Source organism: Rhizomucor pusillus, assembly GCF_041956525.1.
Source record: "Rhizomucor pusillus strain CBS 183.67 unplaced genomic scaffold VTP01scaffold_3, whole genome shotgun sequence".
NCBI lineage: Eukaryota > Fungi > Mucoromycota > Mucoromycetes > Mucorales > Lichtheimiaceae > Rhizomucor > Rhizomucor pusillus.
This window is the reverse complement of record NW_027192145.1, coordinates 574,609-583,857: the sequence shown is the minus strand read 5'-3', so window position 1 is coordinate 583,857 and position 9,249 is coordinate 574,609. Positions and strand designations below refer to the sequence as shown.

Below are 9,249 nucleotides of genomic sequence, written 5' to 3'. Positions count from 1 at the left end.
GGAAAACGAGACTCTGATGAGCAGAATCAGCGAAGCATCCATTAACTTAAGGCTAAGTGATTTCGAAGGTATTGTCTCTCATTCTTATAAATGCTTAGACAAGTGTCGCAACAGAGAGCAACTCTGATGAGGTTCTCTGGGCATGCGACATCTGATTTGTCAGCGCACGCAAAGACTTTTGGGTAACTACGAATTTTATTTTTGTGAACATGCGACTTCGAAATTTGCTGAGAAAGACTTTGCTTTTGGAAAAGAGTGTAGGATTTCTGCATTGTATGACCCCATGATGCTTATCTGTGCAACTTTCCCAGCGAAGTAATATGCTTCGCCTCACAGGTATTCTCCATCATCCATACAAAGATACAAGCCTGGGGTTTCACGATAAGCTGATTCTTATAAGTACAACATTGAAACTATCAAAGTTTCGAGCAGACTGGAGTAGGATACTACAAAGAGTATCAAAATAGTATCGAGTATGTACCAACAACCACCCCATCCGTCCCAGCTACAACGATGTAGCGGACGAAAAATATTCTCAGTCAGGGCATTTGTCTTGACCATTCCGTTTAGAGATCTTGTGTCTTCAGCTTATCTTTGTTACATCTCGGATCAGTGCTGATGGAAATATGGTGGAATCACCATGCGCAAGATCTTGTTTTTTCAATATCATTAGCCTATACTGTGGATCTTTGCAACGATTGAGGTCGATGAAAGCGTTCTCTGTTTTAGCCGTGGCATTCTATGCCATTCGAAAAATATATAAGTATAAGGTTCTAGAGCAAAATGTATTCATGGCTGCTTTTCTGCGACCACCATATCTTCTCCCTCGTTTCTGCGTTCCTCACTATATGTTTTTCTGCTACCTACAGCAGCAGCAATGAATTTTATGCATTTTTCTAGCCAGCGGTCCAAGCTGCTGATAGCATTTATTTGGCTTAAAGTGGTACTTTTCTACATATCTCCTTTCGCTTTTTCTACCCTTTCTCAGTTTATTTTGCTATCGCTATCTTTGTCTTCTTTGATCATCTGTGACTTATAGACGCCAGCTATACATTGCTTTCAATGGACAAAAGTTTGGTTTTATGAGCAGTGAACCAATGCGAGCTCGTAACTATGTAAAGTGAAAGGCTGTAGTCGCTTCACGCTTCAGGTTTCCACTGAAGCAATACTTCGGTTCAAGCTGTTCACATTTTGCCTTTACAAAAGCATCTGGACATGATGCAAGTTTAGGAGATACAATGTGCAATTTGCGCGCAAGTCCTCAAATGGACCCATTAAAACCTATTAAAGACAAGTCCCACAGACGCAAACATTTGTGTATCGTCTTAGTTTGTGTAACGGTGAGATCCAATGTCAAATTTCTCAAGAGCTTTAGCCGAACTTAAACAGGAAACTATGATTCACTTTGCAAAGAGCTGCTCACCCAAGCATTGTTAGTCAAGATTCCTTTTTAGGATTGATAGGAAAGTTGTGGCTTCACTGTATCTGTAAATCTGATAAAAAAATGCGATCTGATCAACAGTTGCAGTCAATATCGTATGTGCTATATGACCATATAATACGAAGGAATCATTTATTTATTTCAAGGTGACCGTGCATCCAGAAAATTGGACGAATTAGGATCTAGAAGACCGAAATCCATGTGTATGGCTGCAGCTGTGCGTCTTTCTTTATCACGTGTCATCAATAGTCCATCGGAGTCAACTTTGAATTTCATTATGCGTGGTGTTCGGCACCAATCCACGGCTTTCGTAGGATACCGACTATATTTATCGTCTGAGCTACGTGTCTGACTCAGATAATCTTGCTTTGACCAGTGTCCTAAAACTAGCGTTGGGTATCAAGGAAAACACCGTACATTAACAATGTATCTATAACTTGGTCCGTGTTGAAAACAAATGGACCGTCGGTCCCCAACAAACGCCAGTCGGGACCCGTTTCCCAAATCCAAGCCAAAAAAGGTGGTCTGTGTCATCGCGCACTAAGTGCCAGCCATAACAGCGAGCCGATGGCCGGGTTCTGTAAGCTGATTCGTCGCCGCCGTGCTCTGTGACCTTTTCTGTAGTGCTAAATTTACCTGTTGATATTACAACGACAATGTAGAAGAATATAGATCGATACTACTTGTCGCCGGACATGCAGGTATGCATCTAGATGTATATAACGATACCCCCTGGTCATCGTTGTCCTCATGATCAAGTTTTTTGTTTGGGGGCCGATCGAGGAACATTCCAGCTTGACGTTGACCGACGATGGACACGGGACGCTATCATCTTACTTCCACGTGCAAGAAGCTACTGTACAGAATAAAGTGAAGTATATATATAGCCCGTGGTGTAATGAGTATACTTTGTTGCTATTTATCAGCGGAAGTGATCCTCCGAGCTAGTAGGCAAATCATGATGGCGTGCGCAAAGCTCCTGATAAATTGGATCAAGTTGCTACAAGCAGAAATTGTGGATTGTTCGAATTAAAAAGAGAAAAGGTGAGCATTCGATCCATCTCACAGCATTCAGGTTCCTAGGACCTCGTGTAGATAACCGCCATTCACTGAGCAGCTGGCTGGCTGAAAAAGAAAATAACGAGTTGACAACAAATTTTCATTGGGAGTCGAGTTTCACATGCAAATCCTAACAACATTAAAGGCATTTTATGAACCACATCTTGGACTGAACCATTTCCCTTCTTTTTCTCTTCTATTTCTTGTCTCTACCTCCCGTTCCTACTTTTAGCTATGCCTTCGTTTCTCGGGTCTAAATCAAATAATAAAAGACGTTCACATACCCCAACAACCAACACCTCGCGCACGACTACTCCTCAACAAAGCACTCTCCTCTCCCGCCTTCCTCTCAATGCATCCTCACCTGCTGTTTATTATGCCAACAACGTTCCTCGTGTAAACAGGAGTACGGAATACTTAAGCACAAGCGCCGGCAGTTCCAGCGGCGGTCCGCCGCCTCCGTACGACTTGATGGTCTCGCGATCCGGAAGCCCTGTGCCGACGCCAAGTACTTCATGGACTTCGGAAATGAGTATGCTCGCCGATAAGATCAGAGATGATGCCGCAGCTCTCTCACCGACTGCGTTTTCAATATCCACTGTCGAAAATCTCGATCGCAAAAGTATCTCTCAGGGAATGAAACTTGTGGCTATCGCGGCAGACGAATACGAAGACGGCAACGAGACTGTAGCTCTAGACATTTATCTTTCTGGCATTGACAAAATCCTCATGGCACTCCCAAGTATGTTCGAAAAGTTGGGGTTGAAAGAATGGGGCATAGTTAGGCTGAATAATTTCTTCCACAGACAAGACGGATCCAAAGACCAAATTTGCATTGCGCGAGAAATTGACGAGGTAAAGTGCTACAAATAAAACAAGCCATGCATGCAAGCATGGTGTGAGATCGGGATGACCCTGTTTAACCTGACGGTGGTCATTTTCTAGCGTTGAAGAAAGAGTTGGAATCTTAAACATGGCCAGCCAATCCAGACAAAAGCACCTCCAGGAACAAGCACTGGCAACATGGGAAGAAGACGATCAAGAAGGCGAGCAAGTTAAAAAGTCACTTTTCAATTCACTGGGACTATCTCGTATTACAACAACCATAAGCACCATCACCACCATTGCAACGAGTCGGGTATACAGCGGTGATAATCTTGAGACAGCATCAAGCTCTGTATTGAAGCGCAACGGCCGTGACCACAAAGACCATATTGAAGTCTCCCAGGCTTCCATCGACCGTTTCAAACGCTTTGGTCAGTTTGTTATTAATACTACCGTGACCTGTGCCATTCTCATCAAACAATCCCCACTCCCGGGTAAGTAAGATGAACTTTATCTTTTTTTTTTCCACCTCAGCGGCGCCTGTTTCCCCAGACTATTTGCTAACACGAGATTCGTACTAGACATTGCCTACTTTTTATTTGGATACCTTGTACAAATCCTGTTATGGATCGACAGTCAATACCACCTTGCCCAAAAGGCACAGGATCTCAGCGTCGAATGTGTCAAGCTGATTCTCAAGGCCGATGAGCAGTACCATCTCCATGAATTTGCGTCCGAAGCCATGTATATGCTTATCGCTGCAGGTCTAAAAGCTGCCGTGGCGTACAAGGAAACGCCTGGATATCGGGAACAGATCGACCAATTGCAATATTACGAGGATGATGAAGGACCGGTCTTGACCACAAAACAGAGCCCATCCCCACCACCACCACCGTCCAAGTCAACTTCTCGAATTCCTTGGATATGGTCAAGATGGCACTAATCTTTTCCATTTGCATACTTGTATGATACTTCTTCATCATCCGCAACATACAGTACACCAGAGACCAGAGAAAGAAAGAAAATAATACCATCCCTCCGCTCGTTTGCTTTGTTTATCGCGTTAGAAGTCGCTTTTATTTGTTACACATGAAAGTAAATCGTTTATCTTTGCTCGGGATCCGCGTTACGGAAAATAGACTATATTTGCACGCACACACGTTCTTGGAGTTCCCAGACGGCGAACACCCCACCAAGTTTAGGGGATCCTACTCCGGACCATCGAGAAGCGATCTACGTTTTCGAGGGTATACTTGACCGGCTTCACGCCCATCAAACTGTCGGCTGGATCGTCGAGGTACTCGCGCAGATGCTTCTTGTATTGTTCTTCATCCTTGCTCATTTCCTTGATCTGTGCATCCTTCTCAGCTTCAGCCGTATCACGCTCGGCCATACCAGCATATCTTCGATAAGCGTATCCCAGCAAATTGGTGCCAACCAAAACCTTGAGAGCCAAAAGACTATTACGTGCGGGCAAGTCCCTCTTTCTTTTAGCACATGTGCGTTTCACAAGCTAATATGTATAAGCTCCAACTTACCATATGGCAATGACAGACCAGATTATAACATGTGCAACCATCCTGAATCCTCTGTCCAGTCCGCGTTCCAGCCAGCCACATCTGACCATCGACAGCAGAATAAACTGGATGCGCGCGGGTATTACCTTGCTCCAAATGCCCTGATGATCTGTCAAGTAGCTCATAAGCCCTCCAGAAATAGTCGAGGCAACAGTCATTGAATGCTCGTTCGTCTGATCACTGTGACCCATAAAGATTATCGGCAAAATCGGCTGTACCATGCGGATGACCTGTCAAATAGTGGTCAGCTGGCTGGATGATTTGCCATGTGTTCCAAACTTACAAGGCACGTTAAAGGCAACGAAGGGAATCCGATCCTTCTGGATACTACAGGCGATTGATCAATGAAGGCCTGTATATTATCCATAAATAACAAGTTAGAATACATGGAACTTATTCTTAACCATACATGTCTCGAGCCAGCCAGTCGTCCTGGGCTACCCACAACCAAATCTTTGCAAAGTACATCGATGTACTTGCCATAGATTGATGGTCGTATCTGGTTGAATTTTGTAATAAACGCATGCTTGAGCCAATCAACGGCCAATTCGGAAGCGATGACCATCAACACTGGAGTCATGAGAGCATTGAGCGTGCTTGCAGCAGGCAGTTTGATGAGAGGAACAAAAGTTGAGGGCATGATGGATGATGGGGATGAGTCGGATAGCTCGATTACGTTGCGAAGTGTAATGATAAGTAAAAATGCCAACTGCTGGAATCGCTCCACAATATCTGCATGAAATCAAACAGTGAGGAAAATGATATTGTATTGACCAATTCTTGTTAAGACTCACCACTGCAGCTCAGTTGGAAAAGGTTTTCTTTTTCAAACTTTTTGAAAACAGATTGCTTGATTTCCACAAATTGGTTAGATATCAGTAACGACAGCAGCATATTGGAGTAAAAGTTGGTTGCCACATTTAACGTAATCATTTCATAAAATAAAACAGCGGTATGCAAAACTAACTCCAACATCAATGTCAAACCACAAGACAATTTCTTCTCCCGAGACTTACCCATATATCCTGTAGCTAGTAAGAACAGGGTGATGGGTCGCAATTGTCTTTTCGCATAGGCAGTGCCGCCTATACCTTGCTCGGGATCGCCGAGCGTGGATTTTGAGAACAAGGCATCAAGGATATCTCCGCCTACGGAGCAGCACAGCTTGTCAAATACTTCAAGCACATTGAATATCACATACAATTTTAACAATGCTTGTCCACGGATCGAATGATAAATTCGAGATGGATCCAGTGACCACATTATTACACAAGTGATCATGACCAACAGGCCTTTGAGAAAGTCGCATTTTTGTGACGGACGCAGCCTCGCAAATCTAGAGCAATTCCAAGTTAATGCTTGCTTTACTACCACAATGCACCTTGAAAAAATGGTTTACCCGCTCATCTCGCCTTTGATTAATTTCTGAATATTTGTGCGTATATGTATAAGATAGTGGTAGAATGCAAGCCCAAACCTCAGAGGCAGGATGGTAAAGGTATATAGGAATGAATCGAGGCAGACAACGAATCCAAAAATCATAAGCTGTAGAATCCGACGTGAGATCTTGCCTTGGATCGACTTTTTAAGTCTGTACCTTCTCTACAGCTGTCGGTACACCAAGGAAATTCGTGATACGTTCTCGTTTGACCTCTTGCGTCGTATCAAAATCAGATACTGTTACTTCATCGCGCAGATAATCCCAAAAAGAAAACATATTTTGTGATGTTGCAGAAGAAGAAGTAGAAGCTGTCGTTTCTGGTTCTACAAGCTCTGGAACTTGCTGCTCTGGAGTAGACACTGTCGATAGTTTGCTTTTTCTTTTCCGTTTCTTCTTATTGTTGCTGGTAACGGGTGACGGCGGAGAGTGATCGAGAAGATTATATGCATTGGTGTTGTTCAAGGCATGCGAAATTTCAGAGTGATGAGCGACGTTAGATAACGACGATGATCGATTGAGAGTCTGATTCTTTAAGCGCCTGCGTACAGGAACAGTGTGGAATCCGTCCATGTTATGCCTTTGCTGATCTTATTATGTGTGGGTGTGAGCGTTCGAAAAGCGGGGAAAGGAAAGGGCACGGGCTTCTCTTCTCAACCTTCAGCAGCTACTGGTCTGCCATGTTCCCTTCACAGGGACTATTTAAGAAATTACCGTGTCCCCAATACCCACATTGTAGCCGAACGCAGTGCTTTTATTCTCACGATGCAAAAAGTAGGCAGGGGAACGTGCGGATCTAGGGTAGATCGCGCCAGCTAAGCATAGATCCATCATAGTTCACACTCATGCACCGACGGATTCCTCGGCAACATCGGGCAAAGTGACGCAACCCACCCAGAGTACTAGTACTGGTAGTAAAAGAAAATTGACAAATACGTCTGTCCAAGACTTGAGCACAAGCTCGGATCCTACGCCGACCGCGAAGCGTAAAGTAATATCGACGAGCAAAACGACGGTTACCAGATCAGGCGTGGATATATCAAAGGATACTACTACCAGAACAACGAAAATGTCGACGAGTACAGCATCGTTATCATTATCATCTTCAACATCAACACGTCCAATACCATCTAGCAATTTTCAGGCGCCCAAGCTCGAAAACCTTACTGTACCTGTAAAGCGACCTGCGATCTCGACAGCACCGACACCCCCTGCGGTGCAGCGTCGTACACCTGTCACAGTATGCAATTTGCGATCTTATATTATCTTCATCTCTTTGACTAACCAACGGTAACTCCTAGGCGACCGCATCCACTGCTGCTGGTGGACCTCCACGCATTGCACCGGATATTCGTGCGCGTGCTGCACTGAAGACACGACAGACTTGCGCAAACAAAGTCTACGAACAGTTCTGTAGAATATATCAGCCGCTTTTAGGTCAATATCCATCACTTGCTACAGAACATGCATACAGACAAGAGAACGATATACATAGCAAGACGACAAATGAAGCAGGCTACAAGCAGATGACAATGAATGTACTAATGCGGCTTAAGCAACGACCTGTTGCTCGCGATATCAACGACACTGGCATTGACGGCGAATGGATCGATCCGGCTACCAAGGCTGCAGCAACACTTGCGACGCCAATGGAAAAGCTACAGCCTTTGATCCTCTCGGAAACGCAGCGAAAGCAAATGAATTACCCGCCGTCGCTGGATCTGCTGGAAAAAGGAAGCAAAAAGAATGTACAGACCGTGGGATCCAAAAAAATATGCGAGAGATGCAAAAAGGAATATATTGTAAACGACATGCTAAGTGAAATTGATCAAACGGCATGTACGTATCACTATGGAAGAATGCGACAGACCATGAGCTTTGGTGAGAAGCAACGAGTTTACATGTGCTGCAATGAATCACACGGAAGCGCAGGATGCGTCCGTGGACCTCATGTATATAAAGGTAGGCAGCAAACCGACCAACGTCAACATTGTTGTTTCCAACATAGATATGTACGTCGCACTTATAGATGCAGACTTTGCTGAAATGCACGCCAAGATACCCTTTGTAAAAGCACCCGATACCAGCTCGCCAGAACGGAAGAACCTTGTAGCATTGGACTGTGAGATGGTATACGATTTGTCCCAATAATATCCATGATTGGATAATAACAATACATTGACGCGAATTAGGCTTACACGACAGCCGGAATGGAGCTTATAAGACTCACAGCCGTGGATGAGAGCGGACAAATCCTTGTGGATGAGATGTGCTATCCTTCGTACATGGTAATCGATCTGAATTCCCGATACAGCGGCATTAAAACACTTGCGGAAGTCAGGAACGATCTGAAAGGTGTAAGAGATATGCTATTTAAATATGTCGACAAGGACACGATACTCCTCGGACATGGTTTGGAAAACGATTTACAGGCGTTGCGGGTAAGTTGTCACTCATCGCTGTGCATTTGCAAGCAGGATATTTACATGTGGTATGGTTTAATAGCTGATTCACGACAAGATCATTGACACCGCTGCGGTAGGCAGAATGATCACCGCAGATCAAAACTTCCCTTGCTAATGGTTTCTGCGTGCATAGCTTTTCCCTCATCCCAAAGGTCTTCCATTCCGCTTTGGTCTTCGTGTTCTTGCAACACAGTATCTATCTCGATTTATCCAAGAGAGCGCAAGCGGACACGATTCATTTGAAGATGCAAAGACATGCGTTGATTTGTTGCATGCATACTTCAAGCTACCACGAAACAACTAATAAACTTCTTTTTAATGACATGAAAGAAAAAACTAGACGACTTTTTGTCAAATGAACAATGCTGTTTGTGCGTTATGTGTGTACGAGTGTGCGAATATTTCAAAGTATGCAATAATGAACGTGAGAGAAGAAAAACAGAA

The 9,249-nt window shown here is 44.1% G+C and overlaps 3 protein-coding genes across 3 annotated transcripts; 2 read left to right on the top strand and 1 right to left on the bottom strand.

Annotated features, from left to right (window-relative positions):
* Positions 1–2,734: 2,734 nt before the first annotated feature.
* On the top strand, positions 2,735–4,268 carry VTP01DRAFT_6415 (uncharacterized protein; the record flags this gene model as incomplete). Its single annotated transcript, XM_069385314.1, has 4 exons — positions 2,735–3,242; positions 3,307–3,355; positions 3,446–3,819; positions 3,907–4,268. The coding sequence occupies 4 exons, from the start codon at positions 2,735–2,737 to the stop codon at positions 4,266–4,268; spliced, it is 1,293 nt and encodes a 430-aa protein (XP_069242788.1).
* Positions 4,269–4,523: 255 nt separating this feature from the next.
* Positions 4,524–6,913, bottom strand: VTP01DRAFT_6414 (uncharacterized protein; the record flags this gene model as incomplete). The annotated part of the gene is made up of 8 exons (XM_069385313.1): positions 4,524–4,785; positions 4,864–5,132; positions 5,186–5,254; positions 5,312–5,634; positions 5,697–5,864; positions 5,919–6,238; positions 6,302–6,447; positions 6,500–6,913. 8 exons carry the CDS (start codon positions 6,911–6,913, stop codon positions 4,524–4,526), a joined length of 1,971 nt encoding a protein of 656 aa, XP_069242787.1.
* A 107-nt stretch (positions 6,914–7,020) lies between these two features.
* VTP01DRAFT_6413 (uncharacterized protein) lies at positions 7,021–9,109 on the top strand (the record flags this gene model as incomplete). Its single annotated transcript, XM_069385312.1, has 7 exons — positions 7,021–7,114; positions 7,177–7,580; positions 7,642–8,302; positions 8,370–8,470; positions 8,533–8,781; positions 8,846–8,878; positions 8,939–9,109. 7 exons carry the CDS (start codon positions 7,021–7,023, stop codon positions 9,107–9,109), a joined length of 1,713 nt encoding a protein of 570 aa, XP_069242786.1.
* Positions 9,110–9,249: the final 140 nt, after the last annotated feature.